At 41.3% G+C, this 27,965-nt stretch overlaps 1 protein-coding gene across 1 annotated transcript; it reads right to left on the bottom strand.

Moving 5' to 3' along the window:
- Nucleotides 1-16,086: 16,086 nt before the first annotated feature.
- On the bottom strand, nt 16,087-17,196 carry ARL14 (ARF like GTPase 14). Its single transcript, XM_083363250.1, has one exon. The coding sequence runs from the start codon at nt 17,081-17,083 to the stop codon at nt 16,505-16,507; it is 579 nt and encodes a 192-aa protein (XP_083219376.1). The 5' UTR covers nt 17,084-17,196; the 3' UTR covers nt 16,087-16,504.
- Between the last annotated feature and the right edge of the window lie 10,769 nt (nt 17,197-27,965).

The following is a 27,965-nucleotide window of genomic DNA, read 5'->3' as shown; positions in this document are numbered from 1 at the left end:
TAAAAGTGTAGCGTCGGATGCGACTCAAGAGGGAGTTAGGACTTGGGTATAAGTGTTCTTAACATATTTTTAATTAAATAGTTTTGAACATTTTCTTCATCTCTTCCACCATATTGATTTCTTTAAACAGTTACTCATCTTTGTATTGAGGAGGCCAGAAGATCAGTGTAAGTGGCAATTGTACTGGCCATATCAGGGTTTTAATACTATTATTGTTACACTAGTGATATTTTCTGATGCTTATTTTGAAAACTTTTTAATAGGCCAGTGTGGCTTTATGTATAGTATTATCAAAACTATATTTTGGGCCCACTGTGATGTTCAAAACCCGTTTTTCTTACTAGAGAAATTTCAGCTGTCCAGAATAAATGCCTTTTTGTCATCTATTCTAAAAGACAAACTCGTGCTTTAACTGAAGCAAAAACTGTCTTTAAAGTTGTTTAGTATAACAATGTAATCTACAGTTGTTTTGAGGTGAAATGAACCTGAATGTGCCTCATATACTAGGTTCTTTTGCATTGGCCCAACCAAAGTTTAAGGAACACCCAGAAACAAAACATGAAAGCAATGCAACCTGTAATTAAACATAATTGTTTTGCCATTCCATTTCACAAATGAGACCTTGATTCTCAAGTTTTCTTTTGCCATTTTTTCATTGTTAGGTATCTTGGCAGCATAGTTGCTTCTAAAACCTTATAAAAACTGATGACAGATAAAAGCCACAGATTCTTCTTCCCTTTTCCCAATGAGTGTGGATGTATAGTTTCTATTTTCTAGTATCTCAAGAGTCTTGTACAGCCAGTAAGAGGGGATAAGCAGTATATGAAATGGAAGGAAGCAAATGGCTGAGTGCATGCAATAATTTTTACCCCTTAATCTCTTGTGGGATTTATTCAAATCATCATAGAAAAATACCATTCTAGAAAATTAAACAGAAATTTAGCCTGTTTTGGTTCTATGATAGAAATATATTGGGGCATTTCCAATATAATATTGAGGGTGAAGGTTCATTTCACCACTATAGTAGTATTTGCCACTATTGCAATATAACATTATTAAAGTATAATTTCTCTGTTTGAAAATCTTATTTTCTATTTAATTTTCTAAACTAATTCTTAGAATAGCTTTGCATGTCAGCCATACATTTGTCACACAGGAATAATATAATCCAGGGGTAGGCAACCTTGGCTCTTTTATGACTCGTGCTGGCTCAGGAATTCTGGGTATTGAAGTCCATGAGTCATAAAAGAGCCAAGGTTGCCTACCCCTGATATAATCCAATCCAATCTATAGGATGTGTCTCTGTAAAACGTTCACCCAAAGCCTCTTTTGTAGAAAGCTTTTTTCAGAGAGTCAATAGCAAGCATCAGCTAGAAGGCATGCAAGAATAAAAGTACTTTGACTTCAGCCTACTCAGCCATAACAAGAACTTTGTTTTCCTCTATTTAGCCATACATTATTTATAATGTGTCTGAATTAAGGATTAGTTTATAATTTACTGTTAATTTATACAATCTAATTAAATATGTTTACATCTCTGGAATTAATAATTAATTGCTGTGTTGCTATTTATGCAATGTTATCATTGACTTACTTTTGGATGTACAGTAACATCTATTAAAATCTGGAAATACCAGTGCAAGGTGGAAGAACTAAAAGTTTACATTCATGATTTTTAATCTCACATTTTTCCAGTTTTGACAGAGGGAGGAAGGAACTTGTATCATTGTATCCACAGAGAAGCCAATTGAAAAACACTTGTAGGGTAATATTTAGAAACAATTTAGAATTATGTTTTAACAACAATATTTAAATAATAAATATATAAAATATATGTCTTTAGTAAATAATATATTAATATATTAAATGCTAAATAATATTTAAATAGAATTTAAATAATAAATATAAATAAATATTTTATCTTGGCCTTTGTGAACATTCATGTATAAAATGATAGCCTTCTGCGTGTGAACTCAAACATCTAATTGACAATAATTACCAATGATCATACAAATACCTTTTCATAATATTATTGTTTCAGTGTGTTGTTAATTGTCCAGAGTCATATTTGCAAGATTTGCAACCATATAAATCAATTGATTAAATAAAAATATCTTCTCTTGAGCACATAATTATATATATGAACACTATCTTGTATTCTTGTCATTCCAGAACTAAATAATAAGTTGGTAAATTTTGATTGCAAAAGATTAAAAACATCTTAATTCAAATAATGAAGAACAAGGGTTAGATCACATGGATATGACCATCATCTTGACATTTTACTCATGTATGGACACTCCTGATGCAGAAAATAATGTAATTGAATTTCACAGTATTACCGTATATACTTGAGTATAAGCCGAATTTTTCAGCCCACTTTTTGGGCTGAAAAACTCCACTTCGGCTTATACTCCAGTCAACAAAAAAAAGAACTGTCCCTTCGTTCGGAACAGGCTGCTGAGAGAAGGGAGCGGCAGAGCCTTGCAGAGCTGGCGGCAGTCCAGCGTTGTTTCTCCCCCTCGTGCGTGCGTGTGTGTGTCAGACCCACGGGAATGGCTGGTAGGGAAGCGGCATTCCGGCATTCCCCCCCTTCCTGTGTGTCGAGCCCACGGGGCTTGACACACAGAGAAACGCAACTAGCCATTCCTGCGGGTCTCACACACACACACACACACACGCCGCCGGGCTCGGCTCCTCGGCAGGAGGGGCAGCCCCCGCCACGCCCCCCTCCCGGCCCGCAGCGCTGCGCCGCCGCCGCTTCCTCCGGGCAAGTCGGGGGGGCTTGCGGGGCGAAGGCACCGGCCAGGGGGCAGGCAGGGTGGGAGGGCGCGAACTCACCGCCGCCGCCGCTTTCCCCCCCATCTCTCGCTCGCCCGCTGCCTCGCCCGTTGCGCCCCCAACTCACCCGCCGGCGCTTCCCCCCCATCTCTCGCTTGCCCGCTGCCTCGCCCGTTCCGCCCCCAACTCACCCGCCGGCGCTTCCCCCCCATCTCTCGCTTGCCCGCTGCCTCGCCCGTTCCGCCCCCAACTCACCGGCCGGCGCTTCCCCCCCATCTCTCGCTTGCCCGCTGCCTCGCCCGTTCCGCCCCCAACTCACCCGCCGGCGCTTCCCCCCCATCTCTCGCTTGCCCGCTGCCTCGCCCGTTCCGCCCCCAACTCACCCGCCGGCTCTTCCCCCCCCATCTCTCGCTTGCCCGCTGCCTCGCCCGTTCCGCCCCCAACTCGCCGGCCGGTGCTTCCCCCCCATCTCTCGCTTGCCCGCTGCCTCGCCCGTTCCGCCCCCAACTCACCCGCCGGGATGGCTTCGTGCTGACTGCTGACCTCACGTGTCTTGGGCTCCCGTCGGGACTGGGCGCGCGCCTGCCTCCTTCATGCGCTCTAGCGCCTTACGTTTCGCTTTCCTTCCCAGCCTTTACTTACGGTAAGCAGCCGCCTTTCTTTCGGAAACCCTGAGAGCTAGCTAGGTATTGCGCCCGGCTTGCCCGGTCGCCCGCCCGGCAGCGCAATCGTAGCGCCGGGTGTTTTTCCTAAGCTTGACCGGACGGAGTGGCGGTGGGGGGGGAAGCGCCGGCGGGTGAGTTGGGGGCGGAACGGCCGAGGCAGCGGGCAAGCGAGAGATGGGGGGGAAGCGCCAGCGGGTGAGTTGGGGGCGGAACGGGCGAGGCAGCGGGCAAGCGAGAGATGGGGGGAAGCGCCGGCCGGTGAGTTGGGGGCGGAACGGCCGAGGCAGCGGGCAAGCGAGAGGTGGGGGGGAAGCGCCGGCCGGTGAGTTGGGGGCGGAACGGCCGAGGCAGCGGGCAAGCGAGAGATGGGGGGAAGCGCCGGCCGGTGAGTTGGGGGTGGAACGGCCGAGGCAGCGGGCAAGCGAGAGATGGGGGGGAAGCGCCGGCCGGTGAGTTGGGGGCGGAACGGCCGAGGCAGCGGGCAAGCGAGAGATGGGGGGGAAGCGCCGGCCGGTGAGTTGGGGGCGGAACGGGCGAGGCAGCGGGCAAGCGAGAGATGGGGGGGAAGCGCCGGCCGGTGAGTTGGGGGCGGAACGGGCGAGGCAGCGGGCAAGCGAGAGATGGGGGGGAAGCGCCGGCCGGTGAGTTGGGGGCGGAACGGGCGAGGCAGCGGGCAAGCGAGAGATGGGGGGGGAAGCGCCGGCGGGTGAGTTGGGGGCGGAACGGCCGAGGCAGCGGGCAAGCGAGAGATGGGGGGGGAAGCGCCGGCCGGTGAGTTGGGGGCGGAACGGCCGAGGCAGCAGGCAAGCGAGAGATGGGGGGGAAGCGCCGGCCGGTGAGTTGGGGGCGGAACGGCCGAGGCAGCGGGCAAGCGAGAGATGGGGGGGAAGCGCCGGCCGGTGCCTCACCCGCCGGCGCTTTCCCCCCCACCGCCACTCCGTCCGGTCAAGCTTAGGAAAAACACCCGGAGCCCAGTACTTCTAGTACTCCTGCACCAAAACAAAGACGCAGGTCATACGAAGCTGCTTTCAAACTAAAGGTTGTGTCAAGAGCAGAAAAAAAGACTCGGCTTATACTCGAGTCACCAACTTTTTCCAATTTTGGGGGGTAAAATTAGGGGTCTCGGCTTATAATCGAGTCGGCTTATACTCAAGTATATACGGTAATCAGAATGTATACTAAATCTGAACAATTTTATTATGTTCTTTATATTTGTAGCCCTGTGTTATTATATTACAAATGCAAAACAACCAAGCATATCCCATCTTTACCAGTTCAGTACAAAACGTTTACTATTTTAGGTACGTAAATGATCTTTAAAGCCAATAGGTTTAATAATTTTGGGTAATATTACAGCTGTTACGTACGTAACTGCCAGTGAAATAGAAAATTTGCCTATGGAAGAAATAAAGCATTGAAATATATTAAATGCCACCTCTTTCTAGTTCTACTGAAAGTTTTTGTGGTGCCCAGGATTAATGGTTTCATTTGTACTCCTTTTCAATTCTTAAGACAATAAAATTAAAAAACCAAAAACATTTGTTTCACCTGGAAGTCATTTCACCAATAAAAGGAACCACTAAAACCAATGTTCTAAGAAGAAAATAAAAAATTAAACTTAATACTAAAATTAACAAGATATATGACTTAACAAATTTTCTAAAAACCAGAACGAGTCAGCCAAACACGATTCCTGAGCAAATGTATTCATTAACTCAGCAGCAACCCGAAAGAACAGTGTGAGATGGGTGAATCTCTTAACAAGAACTTTTTAATTTTTTCCTACCAGCTTCACAGCTGAACTACAAGTCCAGATACTGACAGTTGCGCTGGGAATGTAAATCAGAGCTACATTTAGCATATATTTTAATGCAAATATTTAATACTGATTTGTATTTGGATTCTCATACAGTCTTGAAGCAACGTTTGCCTAACCATGGTCTGATGAATCATGCTGAAACAACAATAGACAAGCCACATCATGGCTTAGGACAAAACATTAGCCTACTTTTTGCTTCTTATGTATGCATTTATTTTAAGGACTTATTATTAAAAGAAATCACCAAAACGTACTATGTTTGATTAAACATAGCACAGATGCCAGGAGCAGTAAACAAAGTTTTAAAGTGGACTTTCATTTTCTTTCTCAAATCACTGCTTTGCTCACAAGCTACCAAATGCACTGATAAAATTATGTTGCTGCAAATGTGAATTGAGAAAGAAAAATGATCAGGGACCAGCAATGGCTGTGAATTTGCTATTCAGCAGCAAAAGCAAGTCCAGGCAAATTTCAGGAAAATATTCTTCTTCTTTTTGTTTGTATTATTCATACATGTTTGAGGAGTGCTTTAGTTACCTTCATCATCAGGATCAATGGTTGCTATCACTATAATCTTTACATAGAAAAAGCTATACAGGTTTTTTTTCCAGTTTTATTCCTTCCCCCTCCCTCCAATATTACTGGAGTGGATTGCACAGCTTGGTGAGTCATATTGGTAAAGACTGTAATAATTTGTTGCTACACTATCTTTGATGAGTGCTTCCAATATTTACCAATCCCCTTTTATTTTTACGTTCTAAATTCTGTAGCATGCTGACTGTAGCCCTACATGGGGCAGTTTCTCAGCCTGGTTCTCCCCACTCCTTCTGCTTAACTCAGTGCTACACTCCAGCCAATTCTTTAAATTCTATGACTCTTGTTTTCTTAAGCATTCTATGCAAAAATGCTGCAGAGAAAGGAAAAAAGCTTTTCTTTAGTGTTCTGCAGTTACAAGCAGTGCTTTTTTGTAAAAGAAAAAGGTGCCAGAACTCACATATGTCATACAACCCGCCTTGCCTACCCTATAAGGTTCTATCCAAAAAAGATGCCGGAACTCCGTTCTAAGCGTTCTATGACAAAAAAATCCCTGGTTACAAGTATATTTCATGTACTTAAAAATTCTTATTGGTTTTGTTACCATTATTTTATTTCATCCATTTGCTATCCTGCTGAACGGTGCCACTATCTCTAGAAAACAATCTGAGCTATCATATTATCATTGCAGCAATATAACTAGCAAGCATGAAAACCAAATAAAAAGATAAAAAAGCAAATTAATAAAGAACAGTAATGTTCAAAAGCCTGATTAGAAAAAAAAATGGTATTCTGATCATCTTGCAGGCATTAAGCATGATTACAATTTAGCATACTTTAAAGGCCGGGTTTGGCCTTTAAGTCATATATTCAGGATCTCTAAGAAAATTCAAAATATTTGAACAGGGACTCATGCAACAAATTATGTTGAGGACACAGCAGTTTGTCAGAAACAGCATATGGTAATACAGGTAGTTCTGAACTTATGGCCACAACTGAGTTCAACATTTCTGCTGCTAAGTGAAGCAGTTGTTAAGTGAATGTCCTATTTTACAACCTTTCTTGCCACAGTTTTAAGTGAATCACTACAGCTAGCAACACAGTTGTTAAATGAATCTGGATTCCTCCATTGACTTTGTCAGAAGGTTGCAAAAGATGATGACATAACGTGGCACAATGTAACCATCATAAATATGAACCAGTGGCCAAGTGTCTGAATTTTGATCACATGACCGTGGGGATGCTGTAACGGTTCTAAGTGTGAAAGCCAGTCATAAGTCACTGTTTTCAGTGCTGTTGTAACTTCAATGGTCACTAAACAAATGGTTGTAAGTCAAGGACTACCTGTATCTAGCAAACCATGATTTTTGAAAACAGTAGGATTGGACAGGATTGAAGTGCTTTGGATGAAAAACCACCAGATTGTAGATTGGACTGAGAAGTTCTAAAATGTTTCTGGAAGAAGATGATAGTAATTACCTTTTGTATTTCTGTCACAAGAACAACATCATTTGGACACTAGGAATTATGCCTTATTATTTTTCTAAATAACCACTGAAATTCTTGTCAAACTTTTTAACAAGCAGCACCATTTCATTTGTTTGAATTAATAGACATAATTGCTCAGTGAATCTTGCAGAGTATAGTTTCAATAAGCATTAAAATTACTGAACTTTCATCATTTTAAACCGGGTTTTGTTTTGGTTTTTTGCTTGTTTCAAACCAGGGAATTTAATGAGCCACCAGATGGTGCTCTTTTGAAAGGCTATAACTAATTTAAATTACCACTCAAGTATCTATGTATTCTACATTGTAATACTGTAGTGAATGTGTTTTCTGGACATAGAACTTTATGTGGCCAAAGTAGAATTGATGATGCCCTAGAGAAGAGTTGGGGAACCATGGCACTTTTATGCAGTGCTTTTTTTGTAAAAGAAAAAGGTGCCAGAACTCACATATGTCATACAACCCACCTTGCCTACCCTACAAGGTTCCATCCAAAAAAGGTGCCGGAACTCCGTTCTGAGCGTTCTATGAGGAAAAAAGCCCTGCTTTTATGACTTGTGGGCTTCAACTCCCAGAATTCCTGAGCCAGCAATTCTACAAGTCATAAAACGGCCATGGTTCCCCACCCATGCTCTAGAGGAAGCCATTTGAAGATTGGTGGAATCATCAAATTTGAACCTGTAATTTCGTTGTTCATGTTGTTAAAGGGGATCATAAGGCTATCAAATGATGTTTGAAGAGATGTAATGGCATATGCACAGTTGGCTGGAACCCAAAACAGGAACGAATATTGTGCTGGAATTGAAGTCTCCCTGGGCTTTCTGAATCTTGTGATTCTCTCTTTCCCAAATATCTTTTATGTTCCACCAGAATCTTCATAATATGCTTGGTCCTAACTATATTAATATAGTTTTCTTTCAGTTTTGAGCAAGGCTGTAGTTCTCATTACAGGTAGTCCTTGATTTACAATGATCACAATTGAGCCCAAAATTTCTGTTGTTAAGTGAGACATTTGTTAAGTGAATTTTGCCTCATTTTATGACCTTTCTTACCACAGGTGTTAAGTGAATCGCTGCAGTTGTTAATAATATGGTTGTTATGTGAATCTGGCTTCCCCATTGATTTTGCTTATCAGATGGTTGCAAAAAGTGATCACATGACCCCAGGACACTGCAACCATCATAACTACGAGTCAGTTGCAAACCATTTGAATTGACCATGAGGATGCTGAAATGGTCATAAGTATGAAAATGGGTCATAAGTCACTTTTTTAATGCCATTGTAACTTTGAATGGTCATTAAACTGTTGAAAGTCAAGGACTACTAGTACTGCTAACTTCACAATGGAAAGAACCTTAAATGGGACACCAAAGAAATACACCACTGACCAACTGAATAATATAACAAAGCAGGATCCAATCATTGTCCCATTTCCCAAGATTGTCATTGGATGCTTTTTAAAATTGAGATCCAGTTTGATTTAGTGATTAAGACACCAGGCTAGAAACTGGGAGACAGAGTTTAAGTCTTGTCTTAAGCACGAGAGCCGGCTAGTTTGGTTTCTGAATTGTCACCTTCCTGCAGATGTTTTCTGCAGGAGCTCGTCTCTATGGAAAATCCCCCCCCCAACAAATAGAAGACTGTGCTCCCATTCCTGGGAGGAGCCTTTGAAAATGTGATTTCAGGAACCAAGGTGTCAGAAGTCAGAAGAAGCCAGGATGTAGCCATAGATTCTGATGCTAGACTTTGCTATGCTTTACAATTAAATTGCAGGCTGATAAATTGTTATGGCTTACATTATTATGCTAAATTTTGATTATTTGAGTATTGTATTATTAATATACTCTTTTATCGCTTGTGGATATCTAAGAGGTGAAATAATTGAAACAACATAGAAGCATTTATAAATAATGAATAACATCTGAGAATATTTTCAAAATCAGTAGATCAACATTTGTCTTAAGCAATAAAGCCATAAATGTCAAAGCTCTTAATCATACCACATATTATAGTGTTGAAGTTATAAAATGTTTATCAAATGATATTGTACATTTTCTGCAAAAAGCAAAACCCAATTTATTATGGCAAAAAAGTTTTTATGACTTGCAGTCCTCTTCACTGGATGCATGGATTACTTTCCTGAGAGTTGATAAAGGCCTAGTTAACGTATATGATAGTATGTTGGGTGATTCCAGCCACTGTAATTTGAAAACCATGTTTCACGGCTAGGTTAGTGTAATGTATTGGGCTTTGCCTTACCAAAGAGTATCACGTGTGGTTAATTGCTGGAAAGTTGTTTAAGCAGGGAAGCTGGCTAACGGCTCCCAGCTCCTCAGACAACCCGTCTCCAGCGCCGCCATTGGCTGCTTCTAGGGCGGCAGTAGGTTGCTTTAAACCTATTGGCTGCCACCTAGGGGCCAGGGTATAAATAGCTGCATTCACAGCCCTGTTTCTCAGTTTAGTTCCTGTAAGCCAGGGGTGTCAAACTCAATTTCATTGAGGGCCGCATCAGCATTGCAGTTGCCCTCAGGGGGCCGGGTGGATATGGCCTGGGTGGGTGTGGCCTACTGGGTGGGTGTGGCTAGAGTGCATATGGCCTACTGGGTGGACATGGCCAGCTCTACATCGTTCACATCAAGGGTGCCTATGGGGGCCTGGGGAGGAATGGGACAGATCTGAGGGTCTCTGGCAGAAGGAGGGTCTCTGGGCCAGGGCCAAGGCAGTGGGGGCCGTTCCCTCACTGTTTCCAGGATGGCTTCACAGGCCACATGAAACCACTTCACGGGCCAGATCTGGCCCCCGGGCCTTGTGTTTGACATGTCTGGTATAGGGTTTCCTGCCTGAGCAGGGGGTTGGACTAGATCAGGGGTGTCAAACTCAATTTCATTGAGGGCCGCATCAGCATTGCAGTTGCCCTCAAGGGGCTGGGTGTGTATGACCAGGGTGGGCGTGGCCTACTGGGTGGGCATGGCCAGCTCTACATCGTTCGCATCAATGGTGCCTATGGGGGCCTGGGCAAGAGTGAGACAGATCTGAGGGTCTCTGGCAAAAGGAGGGTCTCTGGGCCCGGGCCAAGGCTGTGGGGGCCGTTCCCTCACTGTTTCCAGGATGGCTTCGCAGGCCACATGAAACCACTTCGCAGGCCGGATCCGGCCCCCGGGCCTTGTGTTTGACATGTCTGCTGTAAGCAAATAAAGAATGATTCTTGCTGAACTCACTCGCCTCGTCTATTCAATCAAGCACAGAACCCAGTATATAACAGTTTAGTAATAATTTATGCAACAAAGGAGGACTTTATATGCAGGGGCCAATTCTAGGTTGGTAGTAAGGATTATAAAAGAACTCAGAGAGAAACTGAATATTGGAAACACTGACTAGTATAACTACCTATATAATGGTTAGTCACACATTTTTATTGGGTGTTATTACAGATTGTGCCATCTAATGAGAAGGAAGGACTCACTGGAGAAGAGCCTAATGCTGGGAAAGATTGAGGGCAATAGAAGAAGGGGACGACAGAGAATGAGGTGGCTGGATGGAGTCACTGAAGCAGTAGGCGTGAGCTTAAATGGACTCCAGAAAATGGTAGAGGACAGGAAGGCCTGGAGGAACATTGTCCATAGGGTCGCGATGGGTTGGACACGACTTCGCAACTAACAACAACAACAACAACAGATTGTGATACTAAAGAAATTAACTTGATGTTGAATTTGATAACAGCTGCAAGGTTATTGGTAGGGCAATATTGGAAGAAGGATTGCCTGCCTACTATAGAGCAGCGTTTCCCAACCTTAGGAACTTGAAGATGCGTGGACTTCAACTCCCAGAATTCCCCAGCCAGCTATGCTGGCTGGGGAATTCTGGGAGTTGAAGTCCACGCATCTTCAAGTTCCTAAGGTTGGGAAATGCTGCTATAGAGGAATGGACGCTTAAAGTGTCAAATTTAGCAGAAATGGCTAAGATTTCTGCTTATCTGAAGGATCATTCACAAGAAAGATACATTTCGGTTTGGAGAAGATGGATAGATTATATTCAGAAAAAATATGGGACTAAAAAGTTCCATTTAGCTTATGAGTAAATTTTAGATTGTTATAATTTATTATAATGGCAATTTTCCTTTTTCTTTTCTTTTTTATTATTAGTTTTAATTATATGGTATTACTATTGTATTAGTATAATTTGGATACTTTTAGATTGCTTGTAATTATGTTATAGGGGTGTTAAAGTGCATTATGTATTTGGTTATTTATATAGTTGGTTAATGTTAGTTAGATTATGATTATTATATATCTGTAACCCTGTAATCAGCTTTGGGAAGAGGGGGAGGGGGGTTTAGGGGTGGGTTGGGGATGGGATAATATTGTAATTTTTATAAAACTTTTCAATAAAAAAATGGTTAGTCACACAATAAAAATGTGATACAGACATTCTTATATGGATAGGCTAATTAACATGCCATGTGACCACAGCACAGGGCCACATGTATGCCAATCATTTTTTTATTATGCAAGTTGTATGAAGACATATAATAGGAAACATAGGAGTGTGGGTTTTTTTAAAAAAACGAAGAGTGCAGCAGTGAAGACTGGTTAATTCTTCTCCTCTCGGCTTTTGCTCTAAAAGGACTTCATTCTTTTTTGAATCCAGATTTGATTTGGAAAGGAAGAGAAGTGTGCACAACCAATAGGAAGGAACATGATGAAAAATAAAAGGAGAGTTTGGTGCTGTGTGATCTTGGATTCAGGGAACAAACAGGAGAAAGAGGGAGAGGGACTTGAAGCAGGGTAAGAGGAAAAAAGCACAGCAGGGAAAAAAAAGCTTGACGATACATTGCAAAGTGGAAGATGAATACAGAGCAATGTCTATTAAATTATTGTTCAATTGTAGAAATGTATTAAAATCAGTGGAGGATGAGATCAGCACGGTGTTGTATACTTAAGACTTCTACGGATATATAGTTAGCATTATACAATTCTGTAATGGATTTTTATTTATTTTGCAGGTGCTCTTTGGATTTATATATGACTTCTCATCTTTTTAAATTCTTTGTTCTTGCCAATTCTGATGAGAATTAAGCTCCACTTAACCAATACTGATCGATCCATTTAGAACAGTCTTTCTTTCATCTTCCAGAATTGTGAAGTCAATTACAGTTTACCGGTATTATACAGGGTATCCCAAAAGTCTCAGTGTAGTTTATGTGTCTAATGTGAGTACACAGATATACAGAAGAAAACAACATGCAGGTTATATATTTTGATTTCAATTTTAAAAATACAGCAGAAATTAACTCATGTCACTTGAAAATTTCAAACCCAAAGTATAGTTTATGAATCAGATGCAATAGAATCCATAAGCCATGTTTTATTATACTGTGTTTCTATAGTGGATTTTAATGGATTTTCCAGGACATACGGAGTTTTAAATATATATATTCAACTCTTGCTGACTGATCAGTACAATCTTACATCTCTAGCACTGGCCAAAATCCGCTTTGATGCCTTTAAGACCTGAAGCCAAGTTTTGATCCAGAAAGAGCACCTGGGTAAAATATTTAATTGCTTACTATCTTTTATTTTAAACAATAATGCCAAACCATGTTGTTGCTATTTTCTTTTGTGTCTCTGCATTTTCTTTATTTATTCATTAATTCTTTTATTAATTAATTCAACTTATATCTCACATATGTGACTCTGTGGTCTGTGTACGTAATGTAAATGTATAGCATCTCTTTTACACTATGACATGAACAGGAGCATAAGTGATACAAGTTTCTGGGGGGGGCGGGGTTATTCAGAAAGATGTTGCTTTGTAATATACAGTTGTAAAAGGCCTAAGATGTCTCACAATATTATTATCACAGTCTCACTGAGGGCTGAGGAGGGTGAAAGAGCCAGAGAGATTGTTGTGAAATTCCTTTTAATATCTTTTGGAAAAGGTGAGGTGATATTTATTCCCTGGAAGTTGTTAGATTATCTTTCTTAAATTTTGAAAATGGGGCAAAACCAATTCTCCTTTCTTCCAAGGATGCTTTGAACTGCAGATCTGAATATGGAAACATTGAAAATCTGCCTCTTTTAACTGTGGGGCAGAGGGAACTGACTTTCAGATCAGTACATTAAAAAAGGATACAGGTGCCTTTCTCAGGAGATGAGATGGAAATAGTAGTCTTTGATTTTTTTTGATCTGTGACTCTCCAAATGTCAGGTTTCAATGTCCAATGCCACCGGCTGTTATGGCTGGTGGCACCCGCCCTTTGCAGTGTTATGGTATCATGCCATAAGCTTGTACCATGTACAATGTATGTAGAAAAAGGTGGGGCTCATGTTGCTGGCCTGTGGTAGAGTATGCTGAGTGTTGAAGGTCTACAACCTTTGGAGATCCATTGTTTTCCACTTATCGGGTGGTGGAAGAAAAAAAGATTCATCTCCCCTTGTCAAAGCTTATACAATGGGTTAAGGTTTCTATCATGAGTATATACTGACATTTCTCTTTGTAATGTTGCCATAGCATTGCTTCATCACCATAGCAATTGCTTTTGGGGTATCGTACATGTCCTTTAATCTTACTTAACTCTTCCTCATCATAATATTGTCTGATATAATTTTCTTGGCTTTAACTATGGTTGGGCATATTGGCATGATGATTAGCATTGTTAGTCAGGATTTTGAAATCTTTTTCAAATCTGATTAATATTACACCATAATTATAATACATGTTAAAGCTCAGAAAATGCTATTTTTATGGGGCACAGGGCACTTACAGTAACCTGTAAGTGATATACATGCACCAAACAATTCTCAGTCTGAAGTGCTTTAAAATGCATGCTACAGTACAGTTACTTTCAGTACTATAGGTAGGCCTCAACTTATAACCAGTTGAGACTACTCATTTCAGCTGTAAGTCATGTTGGTTGTGGGTCATCATGCGACCAAACAAATTTTATGATATTTTTGCAGTGGTTGTTAAGTGAATCACCATGGTCATTAAGTAAATCTGAATCGTTAAGCAAAACCATTGTTTGCTATGGGGCACTTTTGCTGGAACTGAGAAGTAAATACCAGTTTATAGCAAAAAATGTCTCAAATTGAGATCACATGGCTGTGGGATTCTGCAAACGGTTGTAAATGGAAGCTCTGATGCTGAATAACCAAAATGTGGTCACATGACCACAGGACAGGTAGCTGTCAGAACTTTGGAACCAGTTCATACGTACCGTATATGGGGGGGGGTTCCATTGTAATTTTGAATGGTCGCTAAGCAATCAGTGGTAAGTCGAGGACTACTTGTATCTTATCTGATTTAGTGCATATTGAAATTGCTATCAAATATGTCCCCCAAGCCCTGCTTTGTTGTGTTATTATGCCAGAGATGAATGAAAAACATTGGTATTGTATACCAAAAGTATATACTCCCAGCAGAGTTACTCAAGACATGATGGTCATCCAGTTGTCCAGCTAAAGATAGCAGCCCTTTATAGATACTGGAGATAGATGATCATTTTAGTGACCACGGCAAATGCATCCATTCATGTGTGTGGGAGAAGACCATGGTAAACCTCTATTTGTACAATGAAAACCCCATGGATAGAAAATATAAAATATTAATATAAAATTGTATAGTGCTGGATAATGGCTCTCTGATGGCATTTATCCTACTATTGAAGAAGAGCTGAGGATCTTTCAGACTCTAATGGAATTTATGATGTGGCCAGATTAAAGCCTTCAGGATGTCTAATTGGTGATACTGCCATTCAGAAAAATCTGAAGTTATGCAAATTATAATAGGAATATGGAGAGTAAGAAGCATGAAACAGGAAAATCCAAGACAATAAAAGATAAAATGAAACTACTATGCACTGACATGTTAGGCATCACTGAATTGAGATAGACAGGGGTTGGCTCAGATCACACCATTATTACTCGGGTGAAAAACAATGGTATGGTGTTGCTTTTATACTTAGGAAAGCCATAACAAGAATATGAATTGGCTACCATGTAATCATTGCATCCATTGGCTGGAGTGAGAAAAATTCAACTAACGCAGACTATTTACATTTCAACACACTAAAAATATGCAGACATAATAGATGTCTCTATAAGATATCTGTTCATTTCTCTTCATAGGTACAAATGCTTTATTATCATGATATTCTATGACAGTTAGAAGCCAACTGAAAGTTAGAACTTCAGATCACTAATGAAAAGATTATTATACCTATTAAGACTTATGAGAAGCTTTATGAAGCATTTCCCAACAAAGCAATGCATCAAACACTCATTGCATTCTTCCAGTATAAACGGTATTTCAAAATTACCAATGTGTTTCCCTGACTAAGCAAAACCCAGGTTCTGATTCTGTACAAACAAAACCCAGGTTCTTTTAACTACTGCTGTGGTTTGTGATCTTTGTGAACGTACCTTATAAGAGAATTTCTTGTCCATGGAAACAAACAGTTGGGGCAAAATACCTCTGGTATCAGTTACTGTTAAATGTTTATACTAGATAAATTCTTAAAGGGAATTTGGATACTATTGAGCTATGAAAATTAAAGAAACTTTATATTAAAGATTTTCTATGAGAGGTCTTCTCTGTTTTGTTTTGGGATATAATTACTTTAGGCAGCTGTAGAACAAATAATTAAATAAAAAATAAATTCTTTAGCCTTTTGTGCACTTTACCTGGTTTAATTAAAATAAAACATATTTTTTTACTATTTATATATTATATTGAATATTTTATCTTTGTATGGGAGATATGCTAACATAAACTTTAGGAAAGAACTGCATATCTATATTTTATTTGATCTTATATTAATAGCGTACTAATTACAAGTAGGGTTTTGTCTAATCATTTCCAATTACTTATTGCAGAAGCTTCAAAATTGTTACATTAATTATTACATAATTGTTGGATGCAAAATGATGACATGGAACACGCTTCCATAACCATTCATATTGTGACTGATTTTATTCTTTTTTGCAGTTTCATACTTCAGGATTTAATCATATTTCTTTCCTTAGAGCAACAGAATAATTTTGAAGGCCAATAGAAATAAGTGATTGGCCCAAAGTCTGTCACAAATATTTCACTTTATTAAAAAAAATTAGGAAAACATATTACAAAATCAGACGGTTAATGAACAGACTATTGTTCTACCCCAGCAATGGGTTAATTATCCAGATTATGAATTGATAATTTAAAGTTGTTTGAAAATTGCAAAGCCTTCTTGTTTAGATTTTATGCAACATTTTGCAAATTTTGCCACCTTTTGGAATGCTTCTGAGAGTCCTTCTCCTGTAAGTGCACAACAGGGTTGTACGTACCAGTTTTGGTTTTGGCAGTGCTTCTTCATGTTGAGTCTCCGAGTTATTTCGTCAGCGCTCAGAGCTCCAGGAAGATCTTGCTTGTTTGCCAGGACAACCACCGGTACGTTTTTTGTACTGTCGTGTCTTAAAATATACTCCAGCTCTTTCTTTGATTCTTCCAAGTGCCGCTTGTCAGAGCTATCAACCACGTAGACCAAGCAATCCGTGTCTTCCAAATAGTTGTCCCAAGCGGTCCTCATTTTCTGCTGACCTCCAACATCCCATATTGTTAAGGTCATATCTTTTGATGTTTTAATCATCTCCACATTAAAACCAATTGTTGGCTCAGTTAGGAAGACTTCATTACATTTTAGCTTGTATAAAAGAGTGGATTTCCCAGATGAATCAAGTCCAAGCATTATAATCTGGGCTTCTTTGATTTTCAGTGGTGTAGAATTTCTAAGCCCCATTTGTTAAGCTGTTAGTTTTGTTTGCTGTTCTCCTTATGGATTTGGTTTGTGTCTCGGAGAAGAAAGGCTAGTATAAGAGGAAGCAACAGAATATCCGGTTTCTGCTTTGCAATTAGAATAAGGTTGGGCATGTATTTGTTTTATGACTTTACCTGCAAACAGAATTTTACAGGCTATCTAAGCATAGACTTATATTGACATAAAAAACAGAAGGTGATTAATGCCAAAGTAAAATACATACAAAGGTTTTATTGTTTTGCTCTTGTGACATTTCTCTTTAGACATATTACTCTTAATATAAAGGTAAGTATTATTTTTTCACAATGTTATAGTATAAGTAGTCCTCGACTTATGACCACAATTAAGCCCAAAAGTTCTGTGGCTAAGCGAGGCAATTGTTAAGTAAACTTTGCCCTATTGAACAAACTTTCTTGCCATGGTTGTTAAGTGAATCACTGCAGTTGTTAAGTTAATAACACAGTTCTTAAGTGAATCTGGCTTCCCCTTTTGACTTTGCTTGTTAAAGGTCGGAAAAGGTGGTTGCATGACCCCAGAACATTGCAACCGTCATAAATATGAATCAGTTACCAAGCATCTGAATTTTGATCATGTGACCATAGGTTTGCTGCAACAGTCATAAGTGTGAAAAACAATCATAGGTCACTTTTTTCAGTGCCCTTGTAACTTTGAATGGTCACTAAATGAACTGTTGTAAGTTGAAGACTACCTGTACAGTATTCTTATTAAAGCACCCATTCCGTGACTTTCTCTTCCCAGGCTCCCATCACTGTCAGGCCCTATTTTTCAAGCTTTCTTGATTAATTTTTTTACGGCATCCAAATCTCAGTTGGTCATGCTGTTTTTCTGGATAGGGTTTCACTGGACTTCATAGGAATGAAATAAAGCAAAGATGTTCACCAGAGACCGACTTCTCATTGAGGCTGAGGGGTGTGAGGGAGCAGTGGCAAAAAAAATCAAGATTGTTGCTACACTCACACAATTGAAGTCCTGACTTCCTTATGTTTATGTGATACTCAAAAAGACAGGGGTTTTGTTGCACGGTAGTAGCCATTATCCTGACTTTTTTTTTTTTGGCCTCCCAATAACCATGAGAAGATTGAATACTTTAACAGAAATAGCATACAGATATCCTTCTGACTCTTGTAAGTTACCAAGTTGTTAATTGTTTCTAATTTAGCTAGTTGTTAAGCTATTTTTTTTTAACTTTCCAGAGAATCAGGGATTCTTGATTAAAATGGGCCACTTTGAACTGCTTGTGCAAAACCCTAGATCATATAAAATTTTAAAAAAATATGTAGAGAAATTGTAAACGTCTGGCTAGATGAGTATAGAATTTAACTGAGGGGCTTACTCAGTGGTGGGATTTAACCAGCTCGTACCAGTTCGGCATTACCAGTAGCTAATTTTTTGTTGGCCAGGCCCAGAATGGACTTCTGGAAGCGGCATCCACACAGAGAACCGGTTGTTCACATATTTTAATCCCACCACTAGGCTTACACTTGAAATGCAGTCATCCTGCAGGGTTTAAATGTTTCATTTTCTCCTTGGATTAATCTCAAGAGGAATTGAAGCTGAAGCTGATTGCAAATCCTGATTGTTAGAAACAGGCATCTTCTTGAGATCAGCTATTTTAGAATTTATTCTATTTTGTTATTTAAGAAACTAGATAAATTTGCATTCAGTTGAATAAATATATATTTAATATTTTAGTGCACTCACTGAGAGGGGATGTTGACCCTTTAAACAATCTTGCATTAAAAGGCAGTTCTGTGGTTCATTTCCCGTATCATAATCATAATTTACTAAACAAAATACTTATGGCAATGTTTACTTATCATAATAATAATAAGCTGTAAGCCATACTATACAACATTTAAGGTCTGGGTGTCATATAACTCTAAATCACAACCGTATAAAAACATTATCTTTTAGTACAACATCTGAACATCATAACATTTTTTTAACATTGCAACAAAACTAAGAGTGAAGCTGAAGTCACCTGTCCTTGAAAAAATGAAATGATGGAATAGAAACATACAGCTTTACATGCTGTCAATTAACCGTACCAGCATAACTAAATCATGAAACACGCATTAAGTCAATATTGCAATGTTTCTCAGGTTGGTTCAGTGCTGGCAATGAACTCTGAATTGCAGTCTCTATACAGCTATACCCTGGATCCGAGTGGCTGCATCGGATTATATTTGAATTTGCCTATTGTATGAAATTATTTGTTTTAGTCATAGTTTGTTGAGTAAACCATGCTTGATTGGGTTCATTCAGTCACTAAACCATATGCTTTACAAAACGTAGTGGCTGGGTTTGTTTGTAATGCTAAACAAGCCACGTTATGGCTTAGTCAATCCAGGAATCTTTTCATCTTTTCTATCTAAATTCTAAAGCCTGGTTTTGATGTTTTCTGAAGTATTTTTACATACCCATATTTTGTGAAGAATAACATTTATTAAAAACATGGTACAATTCCTTCCCACTTTAGTGATAAAAGTGTCCCATTGTATCTCATTGTCCCTTAGAAAGCATTACAGGGAAGGAAAGGCTGTTAAAACGTGTGAATTAGGTTGAAATTCATTTATATATATTAAAACATATGAAGCTGCCCTTCTCACGCACATGGTTCTGGACAGCTCACAACATTAAAAGCAATTAAAATACATACAAATATTAAAATAAAACAAGAACTAAAAAAACAACCCAGTTGGAAAATCATAAAAAGCATACTCAACATAGCCTTGAAATGGCCTTCATTGAACACCCAATGTGATGGAATGTAGTAAGGTGATGGATTCCCAGGAGGGAGGGGATATATTCCAGAAATGTAAGAGGCAATTTAGTTCAGATATTTTGTGTTAAGATGCTGGGCTTGTCAGCTGGAAAGCCAGCAGCCCAGGTTCAAGACCTGAGTGCCAAGTGATGGGGTGAGTTCCTGTCCTCGCCCCAGCTCCTGCCAACCTAGCAGTTTGAAAGCATGGAAATGTGAGTAGATAAATAGGTACCACTTCTGGGTGACTTTCGGTGGAAAGGTAACAGCATTCCGCAATGTCATGCTGGCCACATGACTGTGGAAATGTCTTCAGACAGCACTGGCTCAATGGCCTTGAAACAGAGATGAACACCGCCCCCTATAGTTGGCAAAGACTTTGTAATAAAATCCACAGGATTTTTTTTATTTTGTAAAAAGGGTGAAGACAGCCTCTCCTTCATATTTCACAGAATATATTTTAGATGCAGTTAGTAGAGTCCTCAGTCTGGCAAGATTTTTTCTTGGGGTCATGTGATGGCCATTGGTGAGTTTCCCAGCCAGCTCCTTTCAAGCAAAGTCTGGGGGGGAGCCAGATTGGCTAAATGACCATGTGGTTCACTTAATAACTTCAGTGATTTGCTTAACAACTGTTGCAAAAAAGGTTGTAAAATCAAGTGTGACTCACTTAACAACCGTCTTGTTTAGCACAATTTTTCCCAATGGTAATCATAACTTGAGAACTACCTGTACCGTGCCTCTCCCAACTAAGACAGGATCCTGCTTTTTAAAAAAAAATTATTGGGGATGGCATGGTTAGTAGCCGGGAACCATAGTACATTGAATTGATGGCTTTCTTCCCAGCTCAGCTTGTCTGATAATTTTCACTGTTCATGTTTGTCTGAATAGTCAAATAACAGACAGGAATAGTATTAAGAAGATGAATAAGAAAGGCAATTCTAAAAAGATAGCAGAATTAAGGCTTACATGGATGATTCAGCTGAAGAGCACCTCACTCTAGTTATGAAGAAGATATGGCAAAGGAGGACCAGGTTCCAGTGGAGAATGTAAACATTAAACACGGCTGGGACAAAGTTCTAAAACTGACTGAATAGAAAATCAAGTTAAGCAATAAACCAGAAGTACAGGCAAAATGAGATAAGTCAACTAATATAATCCAAAAGGAGTGGGCAGGTAAATTTGAACAAGTTAATAACTAACAGAATTGTATTCTCAGGTTTCAGAGGTTGGTTTGAGTGCTGACATATATCTGATATTGGGATGCCAATTGAGCCTGCTTTTGATGATAAAATATGTTACAAGCTTTGGACCTGAACTGGGTGATATAAAGGATCAGAACAGAAGAAATAATTAACTAATTAGAGGAATCTGACAAAATGTAGAATAGTCTTCTTTAATGGGATAGCTTGTCTCAAAACCTAATGACAAGCTACCTTATCATTACAAGCCAAATTCGTTTGAAGGTTGACAACCCGATTTAAAGCTTGTAGATTAAAGATGTGAAACATGGCCATAGGTTCAATCAGATCTACGGTATTTCTGCTGGGACTTAATTCTGATGCATACAGAACATTTAATGGTTGTTATTGCTGCCAAAAGAAGATATTCCAGTAACTGAAAGCAAAGGTTCATGAGTCCTTCGGGAGAAGGGCGGTATAGAAATTCAATTATAAATATAAATAGTTTTTCACACGTGCGACCATTGCAGCATCACCATGGTCACGTGATCAACATTCAGACACTTGGCAACTCACTCATATTTATGACAATTGCAGTGTCCCATGGTCATGTGATCATCTTTTTTGACCTTCTGACAAGCAAAGTCAATGGGAAAGCCAGATTCATTTAACAACCGTGTTACTAACTTAACAACTTCAGTGATTCATTTAACAACTGTGGCAAGAAAGGTCATAAAATGGGCCAAAACTCACTTAACAAATGTCTCAGCAACAGAAATTTTGGGCTCAATTGTGGTTATAAGTCAAGGACTACCACTATTGAAAATTCAAAAGGGTTCATGAAATGTTAAGCACCGCTGTTCAGGGAGTTGCATGCATCTTCCCAGTTATTTCTCCTCTGGCCCCTTTAGAAATCTGAGCAGCAAAAAGATGCAGATGTAACGAAAGCTTATTGTATAATTCTGTTGGAATGCAAGCAAATGAGAAATTTGCCTTTTCTTTTGAAGAAGGGCAACTGTAAGTTGAGAGGATTTGGGGCATAAGAGATGAAGTTACCAAATGGCAGAAAGAGGTAGCTGGTCTTGTAGTGAAGTGAAGGAATTCAGCCCAGTAGAGTCAGATTTGGTTAGAACGTGGATATACAATCTCCAGAAAATCAAAGGGCTTCAGTTTAAGAAATGCTGGAAGAACACATTCGCAACTCCCCCCCTCCTCTTTTTATTTATTTATTTATTTATTTATTTGTTTTTATAAACCGCCCTTCTCCCGAGGGACTCAGGGCGGTGTACAGAATAAGATAGGCATACAGAATGAACCGTAGTGAAAAACAAACAATAGTAAAATACAAATTGGGACCCCAATAAGAGCTATCAGGCCAGGCCGGACTGCTGGAACAGGTAAGTTTTTAATTCGCGCCGGAAGGTGCGGAGGTCGGGGGCCATCCGGATTTCGGTTGGCAAGCTGTTCCAGAGGGCTGGCGCACCCACTGAGAATGCCCTCCCCCTGGGGGCCACCAGCCGACATTCCTTGAGCGGTGGCACCCTGAGGAGGCCCTCTCTGTGGGAGCGCACAGGACGGTGGGGCGTTGACATTGGCAGAAGGTGCTCCCGCAGGTAGTCCGGACCCATGCCATGTAGGGCTTTGTATGTCATTGTCAGCACCTTGAACTTCACACGGAAGGCAACTGGAAGCCAGTGCAGCGCACGGAGGAGAGGTGTGATATGGGAGTATCGGGAGGCTCCCAAGAGTGTCCGCGCCGCTGCACTTTGCACCAGTTGAAGCTTCCGAGTGGATCTCAAGGGCAGCCCCAAGTAGAGAGCGTTACAGTAGTCTAGGCGAGAGGTCACAAGAGCATGGGTGACTGTACGTAAGGCATCCAGGTCCAGATAAGGCCGTAATTGGCGAACTAGTCGAACCCGGGAGAAGGCCCCCTTGGTCACAGCTCCTATGTGATCTTCCAGGGAGAGCTGCGAGTCAAGGAGGACACCCAGGTTGCGGGCCCTATCAACAGGGGGTAGTAACTCGTCCCCGATGTTAAGGGATGGGATGTTCTGAGTATCCTGGCTAGCCGGTACGTACAGCCATTCAGTCTTGTCCGGGTTCAGTTGAAGCCTGTTCCTCCCCATCCATTCCCGGACCGCTTTCAGGCAGCGGGACATCACGTCGAGGGCATCACTGATGTTGTTTGGAGTTGAGATGAAAAGCTGGGTGTCATCAGCATACTGATGGTACCCTACTCCAAAGCTGCGAATGATCTCGCCCAGCGGTTTCATGTAGATGTTGAACAGGAGAGGCGAGAGGACCGACCCCTGAGGTACTCCGCAAGCGAGAGGCCTCGGGGTCGACCTCTGTCCTCCTGCCAACACCGACTGCGAGCGACCCTGGAGAAAGGAGGAGAACCAGCGCAGAACCGTGCCTCCCACTCCCAGTCCCCTGAGGCGTCGCAGCAAGATACCATGGTCGATGGTATCGAAAGCCGCCGAGAGGTCTAATAAGACTAGGACAGAGGAATGGCCCCTGTCCCGGGCTCTCCAGAGATCATTTATCAGAGCGACCAATGCCGTCTCCGTGCTGTACCCCGGCCTGAAGCCCGATTGGTACGGGTCTAGATAATTGTTTCCATCAACATTACATGTACTGTACATGTACTAGAAAGTAAGCTCACCTGTGTCTTTAACTTTACTCTTAAGAGAGAAGAGAAAGGATTAACAGTTGGCTAGAGGAAAAAGAAAATAAAAAAAGATTTTTTAAAAAAATGATTCTACTTTTGGGCTGCCAAAATTCATGAGACATTAACATTTCTGTATCTCTTTGTTGCTATTCTGTGCGTTCTGTGATGGCACAGTGACCTAGCAGTTAAGACACTGGGGCTTATCACCAAAAGATTAGCGGTTCAACACCCAGGTACTTGCTCCAGGTCCTGCCAACCTAACAGTTCGAAAGCATGCAAATTCAAATAGATAAATAGGTACCATTCCGGTGGGAAGGTAATAACATTCTGTACACCTTCTGTGTATAGTCATGCTGTCTACATGACCACCGAAGTGTCATCAGACAATACTGGCTCCTTCAGCTAGGAAACAGTGATGAACATCACCACCAGAGTCAGACAAAACTGGACAGGGGAAACCTTTACTCTTTTTTTTTAGTGTGCTCTGTACTTCTGTAGCCCAGTTCTTGTAATCCTCTGCACCTATATACACAGTGGAGCTTGGCAAAAACCAAAAGAAAAATTTGGCTTCCGGTGTCCCTAAAGGCAGGATCTACTTCTTCCTGTGTGTGATGATAATAATAAAAAACGGTTGTCTCTTTATCAATAGTCTTATACATCCCTATCATAGCCTCTCACTCCCTTTTTCCCCCCTAGAGGACATATTGCTCTGTTAGGTGGGTTGTTTTTCTTCTTGATCATTAGGATTGATTTGGGGGGGGGCATCTCTTTTAGCCTCTAGCAGATATTTTAAAGTTCACTGAACTTAAATTGGGGTATTTGACTGCCTGCAGATTTGTTACATGGATCATATTTGCTTTCCAAAGAACAATTTTATAGTTTTTTTAAGGGCATATGACTCATATGTTATAGCCAGGTAGTTGCCTTACGCTGCAGGGTTTGAATGTTAACAATGAATGGTTAAGAATCTGTGTGCATGTTTAATAATTATTCTGTTTTTGCTCCTAAGAGAGTGCCAAAGTAACTTGGCACAAGTTTTAGTTTCGATGATTGGATCTCTGCCTGAGGCAGCAAAATGTCTTGGGCACATCTTATTTACATTCTGGCACAGCCTTTCTTTGGTATCAAGCAAGCTTCTTTTTATATTCCCAGATATTTCAATTAATTTTAATCCTCAGTGGAATTAGCTACTTTTACTTGATGGTTACGCAGATTATGCAATGCTTATATTGCCAGCTTCTATTTTATTCTATTTTCTTTTTAATGTTTGTAATGTGACACCACAAAGAATAAGTTATGTATACAGTAACAACACAAGTGTTTTTAGAATAAAGTTGTTGCAACAGTGCACAAAATATTGCTTTATTTTGTACTAACTTTGTTTACCAGTGACTGAGGCTGCATCTTACTTCTTGCCCAACTGCTGGAATTAGCTGACAACCATTTCTGGAAGACAGACATGGATGACATCACCCTCCACTGAGGATGCTTTGACAGTGGGATGAAGATCCATAGAGATGACTTCATCCATGCAAACAGTTGCTAGTCAGTTCTAATAACAAGTCAAGAACTAAGCATGGATGTCACTCTTTGACTGGGCTCGCCCAAATAATTTAACTAGGTAAGTTAGACCTAGCATCAAATTGGCATTATATTCTAAGCCTGGTTAATGTTAACCCTGTTTAGGTTTTTGTGGTTTATTTTATTACAAAAACCCAGCTTTGGACACTATATTTTGGCCACAAAACAGTTTCACTCTGGCTCTACCAGCCCCTCCCCCTGGGCCCCCGGAGCCGTGACCTGGACAGCAGGGGTCTCTCTGCCTCAGATGCCTCCTCTGAGCACGTTCCCTTCTCTCCTTTGGCCCCACATGCCCCCTGGCCCCCCCACAGTGCCTCCTGTTTGACGAACCCTCTGCAAGAGGCCCTCGGCCACATCGGCCACCAGCCTTGGGGCAGACACGCCCCACTCTTTCAGCCTTGCCCCACTGTATGTTCTGACCTCCCAAAGCACCTCTGCCCTGACCAAGCATGGCCTCTTCACAGCCTCCCAGCAGCAGCCACCACTGGCCCTGGGCATTTGCCATGGGCCCTCCCCCATGGTCCTGGGCTCCAAGGCGCCCTGCCCGTGGCCACGACCTTCACTGTATACATCCACGCTTACTTCAAGGGCCAGAAGGTGGACAGCTGCCTCATTAATGTCACTGGGAAGCTGACCATGTCCTTCCCAGTGGGCATCCAGGTCTTCAGCAGCGCCCTGGCCTCCCCAGTTCTCAGCTTCCACCTGCTGCACACAGCGCCAGTTGAGCAGTTCCTGCCCAATGCTAGCCTGCTCTTCAGTGACTCCTCGCAGAGCGACACCAGCAGCAAGGACTTCTGGCTTAACATGGCCGCCCTGACCTGGCATCTCCAGAAACAAGCTGAGCAGGCGGAGCCCACCCCCATTACAACGTGACCCTGCTCAGATACCAGTACTCCAGGCAGGGGCTGGAGTGGGCCCTGCGGCACCTGTTGGTCAGCTGGGGGTGCACTGCGGAGGCCACCTAGGTGAGTGTGGACTATCCTACAACACCAACGCCCTTGCCTCGGCCATGGCCCTCACCAATGTGCAAGTGCTGCTGCCCATTGAGGAGCCTGTGGCCAACATCCAGCCCCAGCCCCAGGCCTGTTAGAACCTGGATAAGTGCCTGCTCTTCCCCGGCCTCCTGGTCAGCTGGGAGCCCTTGGACGGCCGCAGCAGACCCAGTGACTGCCCAGTTCACCAGTGAGGGCAGCACCGTCTCGGGGGCTGACATGGAGCTGGTGGGCAGCAGCTACCGGATGTCGCTGGTGAAGAAGATATTTTCCACAGGAATTTATCTCGCCGGCTTCTGAAAAACAGCAGCCCTGGGAATTTTTTTCCTGTAGTCTTCTGGGAGACAGAAATAATATATTTGTGTGTTTTAAATTATTTTCCACCTGGATTTTAAAGATTTTTTTTGGGGGGGAAGCCCGGCTGGAGGCCTGGGAGGCCAGAAGAGGATGTGACTCCTTGAACTTGGACCCCATACCTGGTCGCAACTTTTCCTCCCTCCTTCCACTTTCGTCTGGATTGCCCGTCTGCCTCTTCTGAAGTGAGGCCGGTTGGTCCTGCCCCCTCCTGGAAGCAGCCGAAGGGAAAGGCCCTGGTGGGAATGTCAGACTTTTAATAAACATGTTTTTTTCCCTGGCTGATCCATGATTGTGCGGAACATTTTGCCAACCTAGAAAATTTATTGAATCAGTAATCAGGTTAAATATTTAACATGATTGTTTTGAAGTTTAACTTTGCTGTTTATTAACCTGTTAGCGTGTATATATATATATACAGTGTGCATGTATGTATGTATGTATGTATGTATGTATCACACACACAGAGAGAAAGAGAGCGTCTCTTCCATGGTGTAGCCATATTTCTGGACTTAGAAGTGAAAAAAGTGGGATGCAATCAACTATTCTTTCTTAAAGAGACAGAGGCAAAGACTCTGGGATTGCTTAGTAAATAGAACATAAAATTGCATGCCTGTGTCTGTGAGAGACTGAAAAGAGAAACAGCTGACAATAACCCATCCCCAATGCCTCAAATCATTTTTTCCAGTAGGGATTCTTGTTCTTGTAGACTCAACTCATCTGGGACAGATGTTAAGGAGCTGGAATGTCAACCACTACTTCAACTCTTCTAGCTGAGACTGGGTCATTGAGAAGTAAGAAAATAGGATCCAGAGAAAATCAGGATAAAAACATTGGCCATTTGCTTCTGAGGAATTCATAAGTAAACATTACTATTCAATTATTTGCAATAATCTGAAATATTGCCATGAATTTAACAGTGTTTATCACTGTATTACTGATTTCTTTAAAATAAAACTAGTGTTTTATTGACCTAGAGTGACCTCTAGTGGCCATAAAACATCTTCCTATTTCACAACTCCAAATAAAATTCTCCATAGTCATAACAACTTTTAAATTTCAGTGATATTAATGACAAAATCTTCTTGGAATTGATCTTTGAATAAATACATGTATTTTAAATGATTTAAATTTTTTACCCCAGAATGCATACATTAGGGTGCAAAGTCAACCCCAAAACCGTACTGAGCGAAATGAGCTTTTGGGGGAGTTATTGTCATTGCAAAATTGTCACAACAGTACTTAGCCAACTCTGGCTGCTCTTGAAAAGTTCAGCAGAGGCAAGCTGATTAGCACTTGGATAGAG

This window comes from Vipera ursinii (genome assembly GCF_947247035.1).
Source record: "Vipera ursinii genome assembly, chromosome: 5".
NCBI lineage: Eukaryota > Metazoa > Chordata > Lepidosauria > Squamata > Viperidae > Vipera > Vipera ursinii.
This window is presented reverse-complemented; position numbering and strand designations above follow the sequence as displayed.

Excerpts from the sequence above, each read along its gene's own strand:
- ARL14 (XM_083363250.1), bottom strand. The coding sequence starts at position 17,083 with ATGGGGCTTAGAAATTCTACACCACTGAAAATCAAAGAAGCCCAGATT.